This window comes from Mus musculus, chromosome 12, assembly GCF_000001635.26.
Source record: "Mus musculus strain C57BL/6J chromosome 12, GRCm38.p6 C57BL/6J".
In the NCBI taxonomy this organism is placed as follows: domain Eukaryota; kingdom Metazoa; phylum Chordata; class Mammalia; order Rodentia; family Muridae; genus Mus; species Mus musculus.
In genome coordinates, this window is record NC_000078.6 from 40,780,457 (window position 1) to 40,805,521 (window position 25,065).

Genomic DNA, 25,065 nt, shown 5'->3' on the forward strand with positions numbered 1-25,065 from the left:
GATGATCGAAGAGTTCCTTCCTTTGGGGGGCTCATTGAAGTACAGCTTAGAAACAGGAGGGTTTGCTTTCTTGTTACAGAATGATTTTTGCCCAGAATTTACATGTCCCTCACATAGGCACAGCAATTTGGGGAGCTTTGTCATTCATAAATACTTAATGATGATCCAAGAAAAATAAAATGAGTTTGCATCTGAAAAATAAGATCCTATAACTGTCTCTAGATTTTACTAAAACACAAAAGGAAATGTCTAGGCCGGAGAGTCTCATAAATTTTTCAATCCTAACTATTTCTCAGTGTTGAATAGTACTGTGTTCGTATTGCCAGTCGACCTGACCACCATCCTCTCCAAAACTCCTGTCCTAGAAAACTGAGTTACTGTAGGAAAGGAGGCCCTGGGGAGGGGAGGGTACAAGGGAAGGAAGAGTGGCGAAGGAAGTGGGGGCCGGAAACAAGAACAAGTTTTATCTGAAAAATCCAGTAAGAAAACCTAACTCTTTCTAGGCTAACAAAGAAAGCTTCCATCACTCTCCACCTCAGCTGTCAAGTTTCTCTCAGAGTTTTCTACACTTGCTACTTCACGTATATGAGAAAATCCAGCCTTTGTCTTCCTTCCTCGGACTTGCTTCTTTTAGGAGGACCCTGAGTTTCACGCTCGGTCCATGTAGAGGTCAGAGCTTCCCTCCCTTGCGAGGGTCTGTGATAGTCCACTGTCCTGGCTGTGCCTCTGCCTGCCTCTGTCCTTGCATATATCAATTGCTCCCACCGTGGGCCATTAGAAGGTCTGCCTTTATGAGTATGTATCCAGGGGAATCTTGGTGTCCTGGTTTGTTTCTCATGGACAGAAGCTTAGAGGCAACGTTGTTGGCTCTTGTCTTAAGTGTATTTTAACCTTTTGAGGACCTGGCACACTTGGTGCATAGCTTTATCCTGTTTCACATTTCCATCCCCTGAGCACCGGGGTTTCAATTTCTATGTAACTAGTGGATGCTCAGTGATATAACATGTTTTTAATAACTTATTTTGAATAAGGACTAACTGGTAATAATTGAACACCTCTTTTTAAATGTGTTATTCCTCAATATTTCCTAAATTAAAGGAATAAAAATTATTCTGGCAATAGAGGGAGAGAGTTATATATTACATCCCTACCCTCACCACCCAAATTTTGTCCACTTACTGGTTCCGTTGGAAGAGTGGGGTGGTCTGAAGAGGTTAGTGCTTGGCAGCTTGCTGCACATGTGGCCCTCAGTTAGCTGCAAAGATGTTTTCACTTCCTGTTTCGAGATGGATTCACATTCTTCCTAAACACAAAGCACATTCTTTGATCTGTATTTGCGAACACAGTATCTTGTAACCACTGTATGAAAATCAATACTGCCCCATCAGGCTGCTCACTGTACGTAAACATAAAACTCCAACAGTCCGAGTAGCAGGTACCCTAAGTACTTCCAAATATGACCACATGGCTGAAGCTAGCCATGGGGCTGTACGCAAACCCTCTGGTTTACAGGAGTCTTGTAAGCGAAGTGCAGTTGCTGGTTTTACAAACATCACCAGGTCAGCAGGGATGGGATTTTTGATGTTTGAGGGCCCATCTGATTTGCATATGTTCCTCGCTCCTAAAAGTGTGAGTTTCAGCAATAAGGCTACTCTGAAGCCTTCCAGCATGAAACAGACCCAAATGTGACTACTCTCTGACTTCTCTACTGTCTGAAGAAAGATACAGGTATAGAGTGTAGTCTGTGGGCCTTGTTTGAATTGTATCCAAAACAAAAGCAATACATTGCATGCTTCAGGATCGTTGGGAAGTTTGGATGTTGGTTGTGTTCTTAATTAATTAAAAAAAAATTAAGATGTGGATGTGCTGCCATGATAGAGGCATTATGACTGTGTAGCTATTATAGCTGTGTTTTGATTGGTGCAGTAGTACAGTATGTCTCAGCCTTGCGTTAGAATTCTTTAGAGAAAAAAGTTAGGCAGCATGGTAGTAAAACAAATTAGTAAAATTCTAACTGGATAACATCTGGACAGTGTTCCTGTGAGATTTGTTTTACTTTTCTCTGCATTGTGAGTACATTGGAATCTTTAGAAAGACAAAAGTAGCTTTTGAAATGTCTATAAATGGTAAAGATATTTCTGTAACAGAATAAGAAATGCCCAAGCAAATAGTGATCAACAAATAAGTAGGTACTAGGGGTGATCTCCACTCTGGAGGTCAGTGAATGCCAGGCTCAGGGAAGAGTAAAAACAAAGTTGGAAGGATGCACAAGGTAACAGTCCATCAATACCTATGTATCTGTCGTCTCTGAACTGAATAAAGGAGAGTCTTAAGGTCAAGAAAGACAATATACTAACAGGCTTATAGCTCAATTGACACAATGTTTGCTTAGCATGTGTAGGAGCCTGGATTTATTCCTAGCAGCCCAGTAAAATAACAAATAAATACATTGTTTTAAAACACGAAGGAAAAAAAAACAACCAGAAAACCAAAGTTGCCACCATAGTGTCTCCGCCTTTTTCTACTAACTCTCAATTAGAAGGCCATAAAAGCCAAGTGCACTTGGGAGGCAGAAGCAGGTGGATTTCTGAGTTCGAGGCCAGCCTGGTCTCTACAAAGTGAGTTCCAGGACAGCCAGAGCTACACAGAGAAACCCTGTCTCGAAAAACAAAATAAAACAAAACAAAACAAAAAGCCAACTGATTTGAGTTTATGTTGAATTTCTGTGGGTCACTCCCCTTTGCCCACATACTCGGAAGCTGTGCAGAGATTTGGTGTATCTATACAGTGTGGAGGTAGCCCAAGGCTTATCAGAATTACTCAGACTTTAAGGCAGCTTTTATGTGATGGCTTTAAGTAGCTGGCCCTGTAGCCAGGTCCTGGGGCAAGCTCTTGGTCAAGCATCACACCTGAACCCTCAGGGCTCCCCAGCCTCCCCACATGCACGCATTGGCAACACCTCCATTTCTTGCATTTTCTCCCTTACCAGGACAGCTCGAATAAACAATGAATGCAGACTTTTACAGATGACAGGGAGAGTGCTCGCATCCAGATTCTGTTTTCTGCCTTGACAAAAATAACCAAGAAAAGGAATTGCAAACCAGCTGCCAGCTACCTGCCTGAAATGTGGGTGTCAGAAGGGGATGGGGGAAGCGGATAGCAGTGCCTGCGTTTCCATTGTAGAGCATTCATTTTTGGAAGAAAATATTACAAATTTACATGAATGAGGAAGTTTCTCCTGAGATATTCTTGCTGTGTTAAGGAAAACAAAGCAGTCTTTTGGGAAAGGGAAAGGATTATCTGGGTCGGAAATGCAGGTAGGAATATGTAAGAGAAAGTTACAAGTGCCTTCCATATGCATTATGGGTATGGATGAGATACTTAGGGAGATGGCTCAGTGGGTAGAGGCACCTGCCGCCAAGCCTGAGAGCCTGAGTTACGATGACCTGGAATTAAATGGTGAATGGTGGGAGCAGACACTTGAGAGCTGACCTTTGACCTCCACATGTTGCATGCAAACACACACGCCAATTAACTAATTTAATAATAATAATAAAGTAAAGATGGTAAAAAAACAAAAACAAAAAACAGTTACCATTGATGAAACCTCAGTGATACGTGATGGGCTGTATTGTGACTTCACTGATATAAAAAGGACTTTCTATATGGGCAGGGCTGAAAGATTGTATCCAGGACTGGGTTTCTATTCTCAAAGCCCTTCTTAAAGCATTTATCATTTATTATTTTATATTTATTTGTTTCATTTTGTGAATGAATATTTTGTCTGCACTTATGTATGTGTGCTGTGTGTGTGCCTGGTGCCTGAGTTCAGAAGATGGCATCAGATACCCAGGAACTGGAGTTATGGATGCTTGTGAGCCACCATGTTTGTGGAGAACTGAGCATACACCTTCTATACGATCTAATCTCTTAACTACTGCACCATCTCTCCAGCCCCTGGTTAAGCACTTTAATTCTCACTGAAACTAAAGACAAGGCAAAGTCAATACCACTCCCAATTGTGATGAATTGTGATGAACCCTGACCATGTGAGGTCCATGTGGGACTCCTGTTCCCAAAGAAAGGACCTGACAAGTGCCCCAGGATTCTATGTGTTAATAATAGAGATCATGAGGATCTCTGACCTATAGGGCATTCCAGACACAGGAAAGGGTAAGGACATTGATTGGAGACGTTTCAAACACATTATTACTACTGTTAGAAAAGTTCTTAATATGAAGCCCTCTAGGTATCTCCAAGAAAGGAAGTAGTTCAAACTAGTGGCCTCTGTCTAGAAACCCATTCAGGTATGTGGAAATCCTGACAGAGTTCAAGGTGCTACTACCCCTTGTCTCATCCTGTTGTGATTCTGGTCTCTAGTGGGCAGGCAAGATACTGTTCATGAGGTTTTTGAGGGAACAGGCATCTTTATTCTAGCTGGTGCATCAGATATATACAGGTTGCATTTGACAAAGTAAAGCCCAGAACTCCCAAATGAATCTTGTCTTAAGAAATACACGATCAGTTGGATGATGGCAGAGCATGCCTTTTAATCCCAGAAATTGGGAGGTAGATCTCTGTGAATTTGAGGCCAGCCTGGTCTACAGAGCAAGTTCCAGGACACAGAGAAACCCTGTCTTGAGAAGCCAGAGAGAGAGAGAGAGGGAGGGAGATACAGGACAGACAGACAGGCAGACAGAGATAGAGAGACACAAAGAAATGCATGCTCTCTTGTATAGCTAGGAGGCCTGCTGATAGACCTGGCTTGGGGCATGAGTTCTTAGAGAGAACATCCAGGCTCACTATTCTTAGCTGCATTTTGCTCTGAGAGCTAACTTTAGTCTCAAAGGAACTCTTTCCATTCAGTAGGAAAATGGTTTTTGAAGACTTGAAACACATTTGTTCCTTAAAGACCCTTCTAGAAAAGTCTTTTATGGCTTATGTTGATTCCAGAAATGAAGTTGGTATTTGGACAAGAGTAAGATTATTCTTGCTTGTTCCTGAGGCCAGAATAGGAGGTTGTGGGATGACAGACAAGGATCCTATTCCAAAAGATAGAATGCTCTAAAGTGGTCAGTGAGTCTTATCTGTTTTTGCCTCACCCTCTAGCAACTTTGAGAGGATACTTGGCAGTACTTGCCTCCTCGGTCTTTTCTTTCTACCCTTTGATTCATGACTAGGCTTACCGTCTTATTCCTCTTCTGCCAAACCCAAAGGCCTGTGTTGGTCCCATTCTTAGGACTGCTGTTTCAAACTAAAGCTAACCTGCTTGGTGGACCCAGATGCTAGCCGCCCTCAAAACGGGCTACTAGTTAAGTTAACTGGTTAGTCAAGCAACTTGTTTAAGGCCCTGCAACTTTTCTTTCTTCTTTGCATATGGAAGTAGCAGTTCCCACTGCTTAGAGTTGTCATGGCAAATTAATGGAATTATGCATAGAAAGTAGTCAAATGCCTACCTGCCACAGGGCAAGTGCTTACAAGTGATGGCTGACATTACTACTGAGACACCAACTTTGCTACTCTTGTCCCTCCCTAATTGCAAAAGCCTTCTCTTCTCTATTAGTCCACATATCTACCATCTCATTAGCTGGTGCCTTCTCTTGTCTTATACTTTTGTATTCAAGATTTGGTGTGTGTATGTGTGTGTGTGTGTCTTTGCCCCCCCGCCCAAAGCTATTTCATCCACTTGGTGATACCAAGTCCTATTTCTCATTGACAATTCTGCAAAGTTCCTGAGCCCTAATCTGACTTTTGGGACTAGGTAGTGTTATGCACATGAGAATGTCTCAAAAGAGCTTCAAGCAGAAGTCATTATCCTCCTCCATATAAACTAGTCCCTGTTCCTTCTTTAACTATATCTCATTTAGTAGCTAGATTTACTCTCGCTAATGCTTTACATCTCGAATGTCCCTCCATTCTGACCTCCTGTGCCTATTGCCATGGCTCATGCTTTGGGGCCAAAGTCTATTATAAATTATCATCAGTTTTCCCACTATAGCACATCTTTTCCTTGTCCCCCAAAGTCATGTTTCTGCAAAACAACCTGGTAATAAGGACTCCCACACACAGCTGAAGAGTCCCACTGCCTTTCCATCCAACACGGTGCATTACCCAAGTTGCCACAGCTGTTTCCCCCAGACCTCAACTACACTTTCAGATGTAACATCATGCCCGTGCTGTTTCCAGGAGTTCCTTCTGTTTGTATACTGGGGTAGCTGCTGCTTATGCCCCAATCAAGTGAAAGAACCTGTCCAAACTGCTTCCCTCAGTTTCCCTGCCAAATGAGCTATACCATCCTCAGTGGTTCTTGATTCTTGACGTGCATCTCTGCAGTAGTCTCAGTGTTTGTTGTGTTTTATGTTTGCAAGTTATAGATTGTTCAAATCAGACAAGGCATGCCTACGTTTTGAGGCCCTGAAAAAAGTAGATTAATGACTGTATTAGTGAGGCAAATATAAAATCTATACTAAAAGACTACCCAAATTTCTAGACTCTGAACAAAATTCATAATTTGTCACCTGCCAAAACATATTCTGGAAAGAGGTACTCATTTCAACTTTCCTTTTTTTTTGTTTATAATCATGTAAGGAGTTGAAAACTCACAGCTATTTTTACTGGGATAATGTCTTACCCAGGAAAGGAGAGACCTAAAGGATTTCATGGACTCTGTGGATCAGTGGATCACAGGGTACAAAAGGAAGATATTGAACACCTCTGTTCACTCATGGGATTATCATGGGAAACAGTAAAGCTTGTATTAACTAAAATTAGATTAGACTAAAATGTTCAGCTATAAGAAGTAGTATTCCTTCCATGCTACTGGGACAGGGAGAGTTTCATCATGATGGAAGTGCTCATGGTCTGAGCATAGGAAATAATAAGAATCTTGCAATAGAATAAATCAGAAAATGTTTGCATGATTGTATCTAAAGAGGAAATGCTGTCTTCCATGAAGCCAGCTACCCTCAGCTCAACCCCCGAGCTTGTCCTAGGGTTCCTAGATTGGAACTTTGGCATCATAGGCTTTTAGCCCTGATATTGAGAAAGAATGTATCCTTCAGGGCATGTAGTTTTCTTACTGTCACCTGTGTCCCTGCTGCTGCCTGCCCTCCTTTGTCCTGAATCCTGGCTATCATACCTCTTAGCATTTGCTTATACACCAGTTGGGTTCAATACTGTTATGTTTTAATCCTTTCAGAAATAAGTTTGAGGGGGTTGCATTTAGACTTTTGTTTAGGCTGTGTGTTATGTATTTATTTTTCTTTAAAATACAAACAGAAGCCAGTTTTTCTTACATAAAAGAATTTGCAGTTTTACCACCCAGAGATAACAGCTGTGGTTTCCTTAGGGATATCCTCTAGCTTAGTATTTTTTTCCATATATTCTGTGAGTAGGAGTATTGTGTACTTGTATTTCTATGTACCTAGTGTACACCTGATGCCACAAAGGCCAGAAGACATCAGATATTTGGGGACTGCTGATGCAGGAGCTTATGAGCCACCATGTGGCTTCTGGGTGATGTGAACTACAGAACCATCTCTCCAGTTTCTTTTATATTAACTGCATCCATTTTTTTACAAGCATGTACACTACTAAAATATTTCTATTTCTGCCATTTTAATTGTATGCTATGGGTTCTTTTCTTATCTGGGGCGATAACTGTAGTTCAGTATTTTATGATACTAGTTTTAACTAAATTTTTTAATAGTAATCTTTTTGAAGTCTTATTAAAACCTAATATACTGAAACGCGAACATTTTGCTTAATTTAGGAGAACACAAACTTCATTTCATCCCTGCCCTGATTGGGCCCTTTCTGGAAGTAACCTTGATACCCCAGCCAGATCTCCGGAATGTCATGATTCCTATTTTTCACGATATGATGGACTGGGAGCAAAGAAGGAGTGGCAACTTTAAACAGGTAGGCAGTATTGCTCATCAGGACTGACAGGGGGTGTCACTTCCCTGTCTGGCGTCTTCACAATTTCTCCATTCATCTCTCTGTGGAGAAATGAACACTGGTTCAATGGCCCCAGAACCAGGTGAACCCGTTCTCCCTGTACCACATAGCCTTGGATACATGCCTCTGGCTTTTTGTTGCCCTGAGCCTCCAGGGAAACCCTGGAATCCCATCTTATTCCTTTCACCAAAAACAAAATTCTTTGACATTCCAGATCTGTATTTAAGAATGTACAGAGAGGGTTGTTTGCTCCCAGCTGGCCGGGACTCAGAGGAACTGGAAGGTTAATGACTCTTTCAGCCATTGAGTTCTCAGTGGTCTGCACATTGTGTTTGCTGAATGGCTTAGCTCTGAGCATTTGATTCACAGTGTGTTTTATTGCTCTTAGCTTGGAGCAATGAAAATTAATTTGAAGGAGAAAGCAGTGGAAAATCTCACAAAGGAAATTCCAAGGGGATGAATCTATCGTTTCTTGCTGACTTCGGTTCTAATAGTGGTGCTCCAGTTTGAGGAAGACAGACATCCTGATTGCAAAATCAGATCTGTAAAGAATCAGCCACTTTTGCTGGTCCAAGTCTGTTGGGGGAAGTAGGAAAAACATGCTCTCACATATTGACTTCTCAAACTTGCTTACCCACAGGATGTGGCCCACCTCCATACTTCTCCACATGAGGCCTTCTTCAAACCTCAGAAAAGTGCTTGTCATCTGTATAAGCAATTTGATTGCATGCATAGACCTTTCCTATTGCCAAGAGTGTGGGCATTTCTCTTGTTATTCGTATATACATTTATTTTTAAGAAAGCTAATGGCTGAGTGAAAAGCTATGAACACACTGTGCTTGGTAGGGGGTCCCACTTTCCTTCCCTCTTATCTTTATCTCCTGATTGACATTTGCTTTAAAGAAATAACTGGGCTCAGTCCTTTGACAAAGTTGAATATTCGTCTCAAGCCCAAATTGCTTTAACACTGGCTAAAGGTTGTCATTTTCTCTTGCCTCGTTTAGATAAAGGGAAATTTTTCCCTTTCTGATATTCAAGTTATAAAGAATTTATGTCCTTGAAAATATAAATGTTTTGACTACAGTTTTCAGGAAATATGTCCTTTCACTCTCCTGCCGCTTACTGCTGACTTAGACTATTTCTGTGGCTCTACCATCTGTACATGGCTAGGATGGATTCTCAACTTCAGCAAAGATTTAGTGCAACCTCAAACTGTTTTAGGAAAGAAAACAGATAAAAAGCACATTTAAGATTTAAATTAATGTATTTGGGCATGCTAGTTTGCTGATGTTCTCAGATATAGTGATGTAAAAAAAAAAAAAGAAAAAGAAATGGGACTTGCCAGTTTTTATAGTCCCTAAAAGAAGAACCGAAACATTTAAATTGGGCTGCTAGCATTTATGTTGGGATCCCAGATAGATAGATGCTGTCCTTGGCAGCAGAAGAAGCTAGCTAGCCAGGAGTATGAAGTCATGTTGACTGCATCTAAATTAGTCCCCTAGAATTCCAAAGGGAGGCTTGCTATTAACCATGGCTGACAATGTCACTTTGACAAAGTGTATCACGGCTTTCCCCTGGCATAAAGAAATACATACCAATTTGCCTAAAAATCTTGCATGGGAAGTGGGAGGAAGGAGAGTGATATTTGGGTGTATTTCAGGTGGAGGCCAAGCTAATTGACAAATTGGACAGCCTGATGTCGGAGGGCAAAGGTGATGAAACGTACCGTGAGCTCTTCAACAGTATGTGAGTAATGTGTTTCTCTCCACTTGGTTCTATTCAGGACATCTGGTGTCGGTCCTGAGCCGTTCTGCACCACAGTAGACGAGAGCTACAGAGACAGCTTGGGTCTCATAGGAGAGCTTTGTCTTTGTGGAGTGTGAAATAAAGGATAATTGCCTACCTCTAGCAAGTGGATCTTATTATGTTGATGATTAGTTATGTCTCCTTATTTTAATCTCCGATTAGGACAGGTTGCCTATGTTACATAACAAAGCTCACTCTTTTCACGCTTGGTAATTTCAAGGGAAAATAAGGCCATTGTTATAAGATAATGATTTTAAAGAGAGTTATGAGTGGGAGAGGAGAAAAGTGTGTGATTATAACATTTGTATACAGTGTTTTCCAAAGTATGACTCTGGCTGATTTGCTGTTAGAAAATTAACTTCGTTTGTGCCTGATGATCAGCACCTGCTTCCATGCTGACCATTTTTTTTGGCTTGGGACTGTTAAATACTTCCCCAGTGCTGCTTATTAGATTGCCACCAAAGCAAGTCATTTCTAGTAAATTTGGTGTTTGGGATTTGCAAAGAGAATAGGAAAAAAAAAAAAAAAAAAAGAATGGAGTTCTAGGAAGGGACTTCTAGATGGTCCCAAGTGATCCAATGTGATCACAGTCTCAGGATGGATTGCTTGTATCAAGTATCATCTAACTGTAGGAATAGCCAGAGTTGAGGCATGATAATGTCTCAGCGCTTTGGGACTTCCCACCTGGCCTGTGGGTTTTTTTATGATCTTATAGATCTTAGTCATTTTGAACCTAGTATTTTTATAACGTATTTTTCTTTTAACCGAGAAGATTAGCACACTGAGTTTGGGGAAATGTTCTGATTTCTTTCAAGAGTGTAAAACTAATACATTTCTCTCCTAGAAAATACACCTGTGTTGGTATTAATGCCCAACCATCACCTAAGTGGCGCTCATAGCCAAGTGCAAGTCCAAGTTGACTTTACATTCATTAATTAGCAGCTGTGCAACTCTGGATGTGTGGGTTTTAAGAATGCTATCTTAAAACTGAAAGGTTTGACAATAGGTTGGGGAGTCTTCAGCTTGCCTGATTTATAGTCATTCTTGGAGCTTTCAGGAAAACTATGTAGAAAGGAAAAAGAAAGGCTTCGGGGATTTCATTTGGTAATCAGTTACATTGTGAACAACGAGTGCCATTTTCTCTTGATACTGTAATTCAGCCAAAACTTTTGCTAATTATTCACAAGCTCCCTGTTCATTCTTGTTTACAAAGTGTCTGTCTTTTACGACAGCTGGAGTTTAGCAAGAATTCAGATTAAAACCTCATCCAACATAATAAATTGCCTTTGAAAAAATGCTTTCGTTTCAGTTCCTAGTCCTTGGTTAGAACAAAGAGCTAAAATACAAAAGCATTCGGTGGAATGAAACCCTTGAGATTTGTGATTAATTATTTATAATGAATTCATAAGATTAATAAATGCATGCTCTGTTTCTTTAATGCCTCTTATCTACATTAGTAAGGGGCTGATAATTTGCAGTTTGGATTGCTTTTATATAAATATGACTGTGAAATATAAGATGTACGTTGACACTAGAATCAAAGTAATAATTAAACCTCTATAATTATTTTATATTTTAAGGGACCAGATTTGTTCAATGGATTCTTTTGTTTACTTTTAACATATTACTAGAACATAAAAAAAATCATAATAATAAAAATAAAGTTTAAAAGGGCTATAAATATTTTTCTTTAATGCTTTTATAGTCAGCATATTAGTAATAAAGCACATTCAAAGTGACAATTAAATAGCATTACTACCTTGTCTCAGGAAAGAAAGTGAGAATTCAAGTGGATTTCAAGGAAACAATAAAGTCCTTTTATTTGCGGGGCTAACAATCACAGTGGATTAGTGTAATCATGGTGAGCTGCTGCACACGTTATGAATTAGGAAGGCATAGATTCTCATTTACTCTGAAATTCATGCCTAAAACTTGATAAAATTAGTTGAGAAGATGGAAGCCTGGAAGACACTCCCTGCTTCTGAATGCTGTGCTTGGGAAATCAGCCCTTAGACGGAGACTTTGAGTCTCTGTGTCGTAGGCTTGCCAAGAATCCCTCTCACTTTCAGTAACTCCCCACAGCGTCTGCATTTGTGCTCATTATCTCTGCTTTTTGTAACAGTGGGATTCCCTATTTTTGAAAACACTGCAACCGAGGCCGACAGACCACACTGTGAGATACTCAAAATCAGGCCTCGGAGCTTATCCGCTGCATTACTGGCTCCTCTTAACTTATGATCTGGCCTTTGTGCAGGCAGGCTTGGGTTGAGCGAGGATACCACAGAGGTTCTAACACTGGGGAGGTGCAGCAGAGCTGCCACTACCCTGAGGCACCCAATTAGCTTTGCAAAGGAAAGTGGCATCCGTCTCAGTTCTCCCTACACTCTGTCCTGTCCTCCACAACTCCAAATTATTCCGAAATCCTTAAGCAAGGGTCACATGTTTCATCACTGTTTGGATTTGGGAGATTAATTCTATAACACCATGCCTCAAGTATCCCAGTCTGCTGTTTGGGTTGCTCAAGGACAGCATATATGTCAGAACAGTGTTCTCAGCATTAGCCTGGTATGATACAGAAAACCAGATTGAAAATAAAACTACCATAGTCCAGCCCCATTTCCTTCATGGTAAGCAAGACTGTAGTCTGTCCTTCTGTCCATCTGATGGGAGAATACCATTGGAAAATCCGGAACAAAACTGTGAGAAACTGTCTCTTGCTTTATGAGATGAGGTCTCAGAATACGCCACACAGGCACTAGAGCGTGGCTACAGACCAGGAGAAAACATCCAGTCTCATCCAAGGTATCGAGAAAGACCGCTTCCCTGTGTTGATAGCCTCCTCGGGTTGTATCAGGGGAAGTGTAAAGCGGGAAGATCCCCAAACGAAGGAATAAACCTAACCAAGGATGCAGATGGGCAAGGCTCTAGACTTGCTCCTAACATTTGGTCTCGAGTCACTGAAGGGTGTGCACAGCTCTGCCTCTTTTGAGAGGATGATGTAGCTCTGATTTTTGACTACATGGGAAGCTGTGAATTAATGAAAGTCATAAATGAAGCCTCTGTCTATTTTTAAAATTATTACTTAACTTGAGTTACTTGGTTTTAGCCTCTGAGTATGTGGGATGTGGGCTGTCACTTGGAGAAATTTCTGCAGCATCCTGCATGATTGGCAGGATGTGAGAACTTGGTTCAGTACCAGTTTGCGACTTATACTCAAAACTGGTACTGTTCAGGGGTTTCTAAGTGAAAACACATTTAAACAAACTAAGAGGCTGTCCCTAAGGATCAGTCAGGGCAAGCCCCACACCCCCATAAGTCACCCCTCTCTGACCAGCCCACTTTCAATCTAGAGAAGCGCTTAAAATCAGTCAGGCAAACAAATGATGTGACAGACAACAGACATGGAGAACAGACAGGATACTGGCTACTGAGGTGGAAATGGAAAGAAAATTGGGGAAAAAAAAATATATATACAGCCACAAACAGAACAAATCTTTACCACAGCAGTTTTCTTTTTACTGTTTTTTTTCCAACTAAGTACAGATTTGACAGGTTTCCATTGTATTTATGAGATACACACATACTCTGTTTCCTCCCCCCCCCCTTTTAAATCAAGATGCAAAAGAAAAAAGATTTTTGAACAGAAATGATAATCACAGAAACAGGAGGGATAAGGAAGTAAGCTAATACCACCACACCTGTGTTCCTCTCTCTTTGGGGGTAGTTCAGTCAGGAAACCTTTCCCAAGTACAGTGTTAATTTGCAGAGGGAATGAAAGCAAATCGGGTTCTCGTCATGATGACTGTTAATATTTTCTGTTGACATAGTGCCTCTGCTCCAAGGTGTTTAGGATTAGGAGAAATGTAGGAGGAGAGATGTGGCCCAGGCACCCGTCATCAAATCCGCTGTAACAACCACTTAGAAAATAGTCTGTGATTAATGACAGAGTGAATGGAAGCGTTGAGTGAGCGCACAGATAGTACAATATGTATTGAGTGGGCAAATGTTAAGTGAAGGGAGAGAGCGCAAACGTCATCCCGTCTGTACAAGGATTTTCCTGTAGCAGTGGCAGTGCAGCAAAATTGCTTGGGTGAAGGAAGATGCGTTCCACTGAGAGGTAGGAAAACATGTTTATGGGACTAAAGCTCTTTACTTGGAAGTAAACTTGGAGGGACTCCCGTGTTTCGCTTCTGCGCTGTTATTTAATGTGGCAAGACACCAGTCTCTGTCAGCCTACCAGGAGAGCTGGGGGGAAATGTCTCTGAGCTGTGAGGTGCTTGTATGTGTTTGAAAGCATGATTATGTGCATGAGTTCGTATTTTATGACTTGGATAATCTGAAAATCGATTTGCTTTGTCAATGCTTCCTGGATTAGAATTCCACTATTTGGTCCCTACCCTAGGTAAGACATTGTTTGCAAATTGTCCTACTTGTGAGATGTTGCAGTGGTTGCTAAGGCATTTAAGGTACTGATGAAAGTAAAATGGTTGTCATGGTGACTGATAAAAATAAATGTTGAAAATGCCCTGGGTTCTTTCTTTTCCAGTCTACTAAAGAAAATTGAGCGGGAAACATGGAGGGAAAGTGGCGTTTCATTAATTGCCACTGTCACTCGGCTGATGGAGAGGTTGTTAGACTACAGGTAAGCTGCATCCTAAGATTCCAGATAGGCTCCATTCTAGTTAAAAGCCCAAATAGCTGAACTGTAATTAGCATTCCACTTGAGTTAATCATTCAAAGAATTGCTAATCAGCACCTGGACTTCCAACCTGCTTGTTCAGAGTTTGGCATCTGTCTTTGGTGTTTGTTTACTTGTTTGTTTAGTTCTGTTTTTGATAATTCTCTCAAAGCTTTGAGTTGAAAGAGTTCTCAGAGTCCTTGACAGTCCTCAAAAACAGAAAGAAGGGAAAGAAAAGAAAAATCTTTGGATATTTAGACTCACTCACTCAAAAATTGCCGGTGATCCAAACACTTTAGAATGAAGATCTAGGGGATTGTACCAGTGTGCTGCACCCTTAAAGGAATACAATTTATTTTTATTTTCATTTACTTTGCCTTTAGAGCAGGCTGTCCCAATTCTATGCATGGTGGGTTTCTTTTATTTTAAGAACTCTTCTCCGTTCATTGTCCCTGGCAGTTTTACACCTTTGATGAAGGAGGGGTAGGCACCCTCTCTCCCCTGCTCCCTGAGTCCCTGTCCATTGAGAGGCATATTGCTTGCCTACTGCAGCTGGGAGTCAGTCTCTACTTCCAGTCCCATCAGAGATCTTCTGCCCAGTCCCCTTTCCCTGAACCCACACAATCGTCTCTGATCTTTGAGGATACCTCACCTACCCACACATCAGACAGCAAAGAACAACTGTGTTTTCCCCACAAGAGAAAGTTCCCGGTGTGACTCTTGCTTTCTGTTTACAGGGACTGCATGAAGATAGGAGAGGTGGATGGCAAGAAGATTGGCTGCACAGTTAGCCTTTTGGTTAGTGTCTGACTCCGTCTCCCCCTTCCTTCTAACCTCTGCTGCTCTTCACTGAAGCACTAAGTTTTGTTTGTTTTTAATCTTCCATGTGCCCTTTTTCAGGATGTTTCTTACAAAAATGGAAAAGTGTTTTTTTTAAAGGGAAGATAGTGACCCTTAGGTTGAATGAAGCCCAGAAAATCTTCAGCTCAGAACATTGCAGAATACTCCTGCTGGGCTGGGCTGGGCTGGGCTGGGCTGGGCTGGGCTGGGCTGGGCTGGGCTGGGCTGGGCTGGGCTGGGCTGGGCTGGGCTGGTAGCAGTGAGCAGACCTCACAGAGGGACTGCGTGCTGCTGTCTTCCCCTCTTGAGTTTCTTACTCAGTCTAGATGCTTTTCTTGGAAAAGCACAATATCGGCATTGAAGTCCCTTCATTTCTCTGTTGACTATTCCTGTCTGCCCATCTTCTTCCTCTCCCTCACAATCTTTGTATGTTTTCATAACAATTACTGAACTCTTATTTTCTAACCTGTGAAAATTTTCTGCTTTAATATGCTTAAGTTTCACTCACTGTCCCCTGCACATTGAATTCATAATAACACGATTGCAAAGAATTGCATTGCAATGCATAGATGACATAGCTATATGGACAGGAGTCTAAATCGTAATTTACTCTAGATCAACCAAAATTTATTTTTTAAAAAAGTATCACTCCCTTTTTATTAAGTAGATTGGAATTTCATCATGAAAGATGAGTCCTACATTGGACATTAGTTATTGTATTTTGCTATCTAGTGAGTTAATGCTTTTACTAACTTTCCTCCATCTTGGAACTGAAGAGTGACCTCTTGCAGTTCTAAACCTGTGAATGTTCTGGGTTTTTTGTTTTTCTCTTGTATTTCTGAGAGCACATGAAATGTCCTTGTCTGTTATAAACATTGTACTGTCGTTGGCATTCTTGCCCTACGTCCTGAAACTTTTGCAGCTGTGCTTTGCCTGCGTCTTGAACTTTTGATCTGCCGAACGGGTTTGCTGCTGCTGCTGCTGCTGCTGCTGTTTTCTTTCACTCAATCCCTTCAGTCCCTTCTCAAATCTCTCAACTTTGACTCCACTACCTTTCTGTTGCCCTAATTTTTTGCTGTGCTGCTTTTCACTTCTGAGCTCATGACCCTATCTTTCCTTACCACACCCACTTCTTCCTCCTCATTTTTTAATGACTTGTTATATCTCTACCTCGATCACCAGCCCCTAAAAATATCGAGCCCTAAGCATGCTCTGTGAGGGTGCATCTTATTCACACCGACATACTTATATAATTTTCTTCCTTAAAACCAACAGTGAGCGGCTATCAGCCCACCCACTATGCTAGCCATGACCTCTCCTCTAACAGTCCCTTCTCGGCTCGGCACAGTCCTTCCCTCTGTCCAGCCTTCCAGCTCCTCAGTATTTTTCGTCTCTCTGCCATCACAATCAGGACCCTCACCCCTTTCCACGTCCTTGCTTATATGTCGTGTGCTCTGTGAGCTTCGGTTTGAATCCTCAGCCCAGGCACAAACGCTCGTATAACCTCAGAGCAGAAACATTTCCTGTTTCCTAAGGAGCCCTGCCACCCTCATCTCCTCTCCCAGTTCCTTCTCTTTGGAGATGAACATAGTAATGCAGCCCCCTCGGCTTATCTCCTCGGCTGGGCCAACAGAAGAGGCCCTTTCCTTTGGTAAAGGAATGACTAGTTTGCACTGTGTTCCTTCTTGTCTTCTATGGGGAATAAGAAGGAAACCTCATAAATCAGGGGCCCTGTTGTAATTACTTGAGCCTAACACCATTAGCTTTGGAGTGTGACAAAGAGCAGAGAAGGTGAGCATTTTGAAAAAGCTGTTCCAACTGCAAACCAGCAGTGATAAACCCAGCTTTATCACATTGAAGCTAATCTCTTTAGCTCCTACTCTAAATGGAAAGTTTTGGATGTTTGCTAGTGGCAATATGGCTCCCGTCACTACCTCCCTGTGAGGTCAGCAGCAGATCCTGCCAGGGGGCCTCTAACTGCTGGTGTTCGGTCAGAGCTTAACTCACAGTTGGTGACAGTGCACACTATTTGACATGACTAACAGGAGGAATTATAATTATTATTTTGTTCTCTGTGTTACAGTTTTTAGCAGACATATGTGAGAGATTGTCATCTGCCAGCTGGGGAGATGTCGGGCTTTGGTTGGTTGTTTTTTTTTTTTTTTTTTTAAGGAGGAATATTCATTTACAAAGTGATCGCTTATTTTTGTTCTGAAAGAACGCAGCAGCTTCTTAACAGAAAGCTATTAGAACAGATCGTCCTTTAATAATGTAAAACCTGCTGTGGGGCTGTTAGATTGTGTTTATGGTACAATTCTTGCTAATTAAAATGATTTTGATGATAATGAGGGAGGTTTGAGTAGCATTGTTTACTTGGCTTTTAAAGACTGCCAGGATCCACAGGAAATGAAAGGCAAGGAGAGAGCCAATGTTATGGATTGGAAATAATAATGCATTCAAGTTAGCGTCAGTGCCCACACAGTATATGAGTCCTTGGGTTCAAGAATGCACACGAGTCAGATAATGGGCAGACAGCGCCTTTGAGAGTTGATCATTAGGTTCCTGACTGACTCATCAGCTAAGGACACCTATAAGATTCCTGGCATTTTCTGTTTCAGAAACTTGTCACTCTTTCAAGTGCATAGCTGTCCGTCCCCCTCTGCCCCCTCCCGCACTAGCCTGTGTCCTTCATATCCTAAGTAGCATCAGCTCCAACAACAATACGTTATCATCTCATGTGTCTGAAGCAGGGACTGCATAATGTACCTGCAGCTTGTATATCCAGGTAGTAAACACTGGAGTTTTATAAAACTTGGTAAAATATTTTAGAGAATTTTAGTAAAATTCAGATTTGTAAATAAATAAATAAATAAGTAAGGTTATTTAATTTAATATTTCCAGTAAACCCATTCCATGATAATAAGCAGACATAAAATTCTCTGGTTTGTGTTTTAAACATAAACAAGAAACATTAAAACTTAATACAGCTGCCAGGAGTGCTTTACTCCCAGCATGGGGGGAGCAGGGACCGGGATTTCTGGGAGTTTGAGTAATGAATTCCAGGCCAGCCAGGACTACATACTAAGGCCAGTCTCAAAAACAAAAACAAGCAAAATGAAACAGAAACCCACAGGAGAGAGAGAGATGCTTTTCGGTTGGTTGGTTTGTTGTTGAAACAGGGTCTCTCTGTATAACTCAAGCTGACCAGGAGCTCATTTTATAGACCAGGCTGGCTTCAGACTCAGAGATTTGCCTGCCCCTGACTTCTGCTGGGACTAAAGGCATGTGCAATCCCACCTAGCAAGAAAAACTCCATAATCCTTCCTTTATGTCCTAGAGAGTACTTTCTTTAGAAAAAGGTATACATGAAATTAAAGAAGATGTCCTTGCTGCCAACCAGCATATTAAATATGTAGGTGATTTGTTACATTTTCTTAATATTTTAGTTAAATAGGCTGATTGCCCACTTGACAGCTAAACTAAGAATAATGGAAACTAACAAGAGAACAACTGGGCATAGTGGTAATTCCAGCTCTTAGAATCTGAGGCAGAAGGATCGGGCTGTGGGTTCAAGGCCAGTATGGGCCACATACAAAACCCTGTCTTAGAAGAAAAAGAAAATAGAATGAAAGAAGAAATTTGAATTGTTGATTATAACCCAAGAATTCCCAGCTTGTCCACTAGTTGTCAGATGTTTAACACAGTGTCAGGTTGAAAATCTGTCGCTGTCATTTAGTCTCCTCATTGTATTATTAAAACAATACTCAGGAGGGAAAAGAATGCATGTGTTCTCTTGACTTGGAGGCATGGAACTTCAACAATGTAAAAGGGCGTGTGTGTGTGTGTGTGTGTGTGTGTGTGTGTGTGTGTGTGCCTGAATACTGAGGAAACACGCAGGTCTGTGCTCTTTTTCACAGAACTTCTATAAGACGGAGCTGAACAAGGAGGAGATGTATATCCGCTACATCCACAAACTCTACGATCTGCATCTCAAGGCGCAGAACTTCACAGGTCAGAGTGCTGGGGACTCAGGTGGGGAAGGGAGCTAGGTACTGATGCGTTTGCTATGGTAACTCCTCTTCCTTTCACAGTTAGGGATGAAGACTCTGACACGTCTCTTCTAAAACCTTAATGAATTTTAATTATGTGTATGCTTCTTAGTGCTGTATTTTCTACTTCATCTATGCATGATTGTTTTGAGATTGCCCTTGGCATTATGGAGTACATACCTCATTACAACACGCTTGTAATGGGGGTTTGCTGTCTTAATTTAAACATGGGGTCTTTATAGACACCCTACTCTGTGCTGTACTTGTAGGATATGTGTTAAATATGGGATATCTATTCACTGGAATGGTCATACCGATTTTAAAGAACTTGTAAAAAGAGCTCTGTGTTTACTAAGATACTGGCTACTTTGATGACTCTCCATTTGTGAAGTTCTCTGGTTCCCTACATTTTTATTCGCCCTGAAGAATTTTACTGCTTAAGAGATTGGCTAGTGGTGCTCTCTTCCATTTCTCTCCATGTAAAGATATCTTTATTGCCCTCTGTAGTCGTCAGCTTTCAGTTATTGAAACGGAGTATATATGATAATCAACTGATGAAGAAGAGAGGTTTGTTTTGGTTCAGGAATTTGAAGGTTTTGGTCCATTGTTAGTTGGCTCTGTCACTTCTGGACTTGTAGCAAAGTAGCTTATAATGGTGGGGAAAGTGCCTGGTACAACCTAACTTCTCATGGTATGACTATGACACAAGAGAAAGAAGAAAGGAGCCTCACAGTCACTTCATGCATGACACTGATAACCCAAGCCTTTCCACCAAGCCATCTCTTTTACAGTTTCCAGCCATCTCTCCACATCACTGATGGAAGGACCAAGATGCTGCTTCTAAGATTTTTATTTTATGTGCTTGTATATGTGTGAGTGAATGCTGTACATGTGCAGGAATCCTCCAAAGAAACAGGAGTGTGTTAGATCCTGTGAAGCTAGAATTACAAGTGGTTGTGATCCACCCGACTTGAATCCTGGGAATGGGAGTCAGATCTACTGGAAGAACAAGTATTCTTAACTCCTGAGCTTTCTCTCGAACCCAGGACCAAGCTTTAACACACAGGGCTTTGATGGACATTGCTGAACCCAACCATAGCACACCCTCATCTCTGAAAGCCATGTGTGCTGTAGTTGGAATTTTAAGTGAATGGTTCTTTCATTTTTACACTGCAAAAGTGTTGTTATTATCTCCTGGACTCCCTGCGTGTGGTGAGAAGTATATAATCTTTTAATGACTGATTGTATGGTGTTTTCTGGTTGCTTTTGAGAATTTGTATTTGGTCTTCGGTAGTTTGATGATGACATACATAGACATGGTTTTCTCGAAGCTTAGTGTGTTTGGTATTGCCATGCTCTTCGGATCTAGAAATCTATTCCCTTCATCAAATCTGAAAAGGTTTTCGGCATTATCTTCTCAAAATATATTTTACATACCAATCCTTTCTTCTAGGACTGCCGTGGAATGAGTATTTGGCCTCTGGTCATTGTTCCCTGAGTCCTGAGACTCTGCCATCCCCCCCCCCCACCTCCCAGCCCCCTGCAACTTCACTTCTGACCATGGTTTAGGGCAGTTAGTTAACTTTGCTTTATGTCAAGCCCACAGATGCTTTCGGTCATCTTCACTCAGCTGACTTGAATTGGGTCTCTCTGCTGAAATGTTTATTTTGTTACCATTCCATTCTAAAAATTTCGTGTTGTTGTTTTCTTCTCATAGCTTCAGTTTCTATGCAAAGAATTCACCTTTTCAGTTGTTCAGGAGTGTTCACATTCACTACATGGAGCATGGTTTCAATAGCTGCTTCCTAGTCTAAGATTCCAAGATGTGAGTCATCGTGGGGTTGGCATCTGTTAATTGCTTTTTCCCTTGGATAGTTATTTAGTTCTGTGGTTTCTTGAATGCCAAGTAATTTTAGATTACATCCTGGACCTTTTGAACATTATGTTACTAGATTCAGCATTCTGTCAAAATTGTTATTTTTAATTTTGGCAATCAGTCCAGTTACGTTTAAAGCTCAGGTCCTGTGCCACCATCTAGAGGTTATGATTCTAATGTCTGATTTTTAAGACCTCGGTACTACATTCCAGTTCTCTGCATGTGCACCACCCAAGGCAGGTCTCCAGTTTTTGCTTATGGTCTGCACTACTGTGTTACTTATGTCTCTCTCAAACTCCTTTTTCTCTCTGATTCCCCATTCTTCCCGTGGCCCAGGCACTCCCAGTTCTTAGTGTTCTGGCTGTGAAGCTGAGGTTGGAAGGTGGAGGAAGCCAGAGAGTTTAAGAGCTCTGTGTCACCGGAAGCCCTGCCCCAGCTCTGTAAGAGAAAAGGTCTTCCGGGACCTGTGGTTGATCCCATTTGCAGAAAGTCTGAGACAGGAGACATAAAAAGAAGAAAATAAAATTAGGCAACCAAACACATCATGATCATCTTCAGGGGTGGCTTTTCCTAGTTGCTCTGTTTGTTCCTAATTACTTTTCAAGATCCTCTAAGCACCTCACATATTCTGTCGAATTACTTACTTACTTACTGGGGAAAGTCGAGGGGAAGGTGCTCACGCCACCTTAATCAGAATCCTTCCTGTGCGTTTGGGAATGACAAATTGAGGGCTTTGCCCGCTGTTCTTCCAGGGAACTCTTGAACTGGGGCCTTAGCACAGGTCTCTAAGTGAGTGAAGAAGTCCTTTCTGTAACATCTCGAGAATTGTAACATGCCTTTAAGACCTCTAGCTGGTCCCACTATCTATGTAGCATTTGTTTACAGTCTGGAGCCTCCCTCAGCTTGAATGCTGAGGTCTATGGATTCTTTCTCCTCAAAGTAGTTCCTGTACTGGGGTTCTTTTCCTTCAAGTTCCTTTACTGACTACACCTACCATCCTTTATCCATGGCTGAACTGATCTTAACATCTCTTTCTCTACTCTCTCTCTCTCTCTCTCTCTCTCTTTAAAAAGGGTGTGTGTGTGTGTGTGTGTGTGCGTGTGTGTGTGTGTGTGTGTGTGTGAGAGAGAGGGGGGGGAGAGGGGGAGAGAGAGAGGGAGAGAGAGAGAGGGGGAGAGAGAGGGGGAGGGGGAGGGGGAGGGGGAGGGGGAGGGGGAGAGGGAGAGGGAGAGGGAGAGGGAGAGATGGGTACTTGAAGAGGCCAGATGAGGGTATTGGATTCTCTGAAGCTGGGGTCACAGGCAATTGTGAACGGCCTCATGTCTGTGCTGGAACCTAAAGGAGGGTGCTGTGGAAGAGCAGCAAGCAGTCTTAGCCACCAAGCCAGCCATCTTTCCAACCCCATAGTCTCTATTTTAAAGCACTTATCATGTTGTTTTTTATTAGTTATATTTTATATAATATGTATTATTATTTAACACACAAACATACACACACACATACACATATGGTGGTGTGCATGTGTCTAGACAGACAGATGATTCCCAGCTAAGGATGAATTTCTTGTTTCTCGTTCTTAGTCTTCTCAGCTCCTAGGAGAGAGACTAGGGATATGAGACCTAAATAAGTGCATCCCTGATGAATGTGCTCATCAATTAAACTTTAACACCTGGTGTGATGGGTTTCCTTCAGTGCTGATAATGCCTGAATCATGAGAGAACAATGCAGTAGGGTAAACTGTTTAACTTTAAAAACTGATAAAAGCAAGAATTGAGAAAATAAGCTGACAACAGTTATTCCATGTCTGCACAGATGTTTTTTTGATTTTTCAAGAAAGTCCAGATTTGTCTAAGATATCAGAGATGGATGCTTTTTCTTTACTTGCTCAAAGTTCCATGTTCCCTAAATCATAATCAATATGTGCTCCTCCCATCTAACATCTTACTTACTGTATTTATTTATGGCACCTGTGTGCCATGTGGGTGTGGAGGTCACAGGAAAGTTCTAGGAGTCAGTTCTCTCTTCCACCATTCCATGGTTGCAGGGATCAAACCGAGGTCACCAGGCCCGCACATTAAGCATCTTTACCTCGGAGTCATCTCGCTGGCCCTCGCATCCTTTCTCTCAGATGTCCTCATTTCTGTATGCGTCCTTGAAAACAGGGAGCTTGTTGGGGAACCTTCCTTACACTGTCCAAATGATGTAACCCCCTGCAGCCTTCTGTGTGGTCGCCTCGCCTTCCCGATTCATCTCCAGCCTTCTGTGCTGTTTCTCTTTGGATATCGCCTTCCTCGCTGTCTGCTTGTGGAAATAATGGGATGGCCTGCAGTAAGCCGTGCAGGGGTACTTTGTTTGGAATCTCAAACTCTCTGTCCCTTAGAATCTATTCCTCTCCCATCTGCGTCAGCTCCCACAGTAACACTTAAAACTTTTGAGTTATTGAAAACCAGCTGTGTAGGGGGTTGTGGGGGTGGGACACCTGCAAGGTGTGCACGCTTTTCCTTGATCAGCACAGTCCATGGTGCCCTCTGCGTGCATGCATCCCTCGGCTGTGGATGGTCACCTTCCCAGTCAGATTCTAAAGCAGCTGTGATTTGTCCTGCCACCTCTCTGTGACACCAGCAGTCATTTCTCAGCTTCCTCTGGTCACCAGTCAGCATCTCTACTTTCTCAGACTTGCCCAGGCACCACTCACCTATGCCTGCCCTCCTAAGGACGAGCATGTCTGGGAAGTAGTAAAGAGGTTAGAAACTTTTTGTTGTTTGTTGTTGTTAATTTGGGGGTATATGTCACATGCCCTTTTCTACCATAACTATTGTTAAGTGTGCAGTCTATGCCATCACCATTGACCCTAGAACTTTTCTCCGCTTCCCCAACTGAAACGCTTTCCTGTTAAACACTAATTTTCCTTGCCTTCTCTCTTTCTATGAATCTGACCATCAGGGCCCTTTGTGTCCTTCCATGCACGTCTGTGAGCACACAGGCCTCTGTTCTCTTAATCCTGAGATGAGACTAGCTCCGTTTTCTCTGAGGAACTTTCAAGCACTACAGTGTTGGGAGAAGAACAAGGGATAGGAGAACAAGGGGAGTGACCCCTGAAGTAGGTCATTAGTAGAACATAGGAGTTATTCAGGCTTGAAGGAACAGAACCTAGGAGCAGTTGGTATAGACCCGCATGGTATAAGACAGGAACACGGTTGGCTAGACACTTCTTCCAAGCACAGCACAGTCCCTAAAATGTCTTCACTGTGATTCTTGCACATTTACTGCATCTCCCATGGCAGCCTCTATGATTTCAACTGTTTCCGTTTCCACCCATTTTTCACCCTTGGTGAGAACCCTGTCCATCTCACATTTAATCCTCACAAGAAAGGAACCAACAGGTAGCCAGGCAAGTACACAGAGAACACTTCCATATCTGGCTCTGCCTGGACCACAATACATCTCACTCTATTCCTCTGAAGCTGAGGTTGGAACTCAACTCAAGAGCTGTGCAGCTACCAAGGCTTCTTAAAATCACCAATGACTGGGTCCTTTTTTGCCCCTTTCTAAATCCTGGCTACATTTTGAATCACCCTCCTGTGCTCCAGATTCAAATTCACAGCCTTTTATCATTCAAAGAAAAACCTATGTTCCTTAATTAGCAAATTCATTAGCTTCTTCTGGTTTCTCTTGCTGTAATAATGACCAAAAGGAAGTTGATGAAGAAAGAATGGATCTCCTGTGTCCATCATCAACAGAAGCTGGGGCAGAAACTAAAGTAGGCTAAAACTGAAGCAGAAGCTATGGAGGGGTGTGGCTTACTGGCTCGTTCCTGTGGCTTGCCCAGTCTGCTTACTTATACTGTCCTGACCACC

General features: G+C 42.0%; 1 protein-coding gene across 9 annotated transcripts in view; it reads left to right on the plus strand.

Annotated features, from left to right (window-relative positions):
* Dock4 (dedicator of cytokinesis 4) overlaps positions 1-25,065 on the plus strand; it is a 400,918-nt gene that overhangs the window by 334,500 nt on the left and 41,353 nt on the right. For 7 of the 9 annotated variants that reach the window (XM_006515085.3, XM_006515089.3, XM_006515090.3 and 4 more), the window contains exons 31-36: positions 7,772-7,920; positions 9,620-9,705; positions 14,141-14,167; positions 14,312-14,407; positions 15,181-15,241; positions 19,201-19,294. In XM_006515085.3, the coding sequence (XP_006515148.1) occupies positions 7,772-7,920; positions 9,620-9,705; positions 14,141-14,167; positions 14,312-14,407; positions 15,181-15,241; positions 19,201-19,294 (513 nt within the window). The remainder of the gene's footprint in view (positions 1-7,771; positions 7,921-9,619; positions 9,706-14,140; positions 14,168-14,311; positions 14,408-15,180; positions 15,242-19,200; positions 19,295-25,065) is intronic. The other 2 variants (XM_006515086.3, XM_006515087.3) reach the window with 1 other exon arrangement.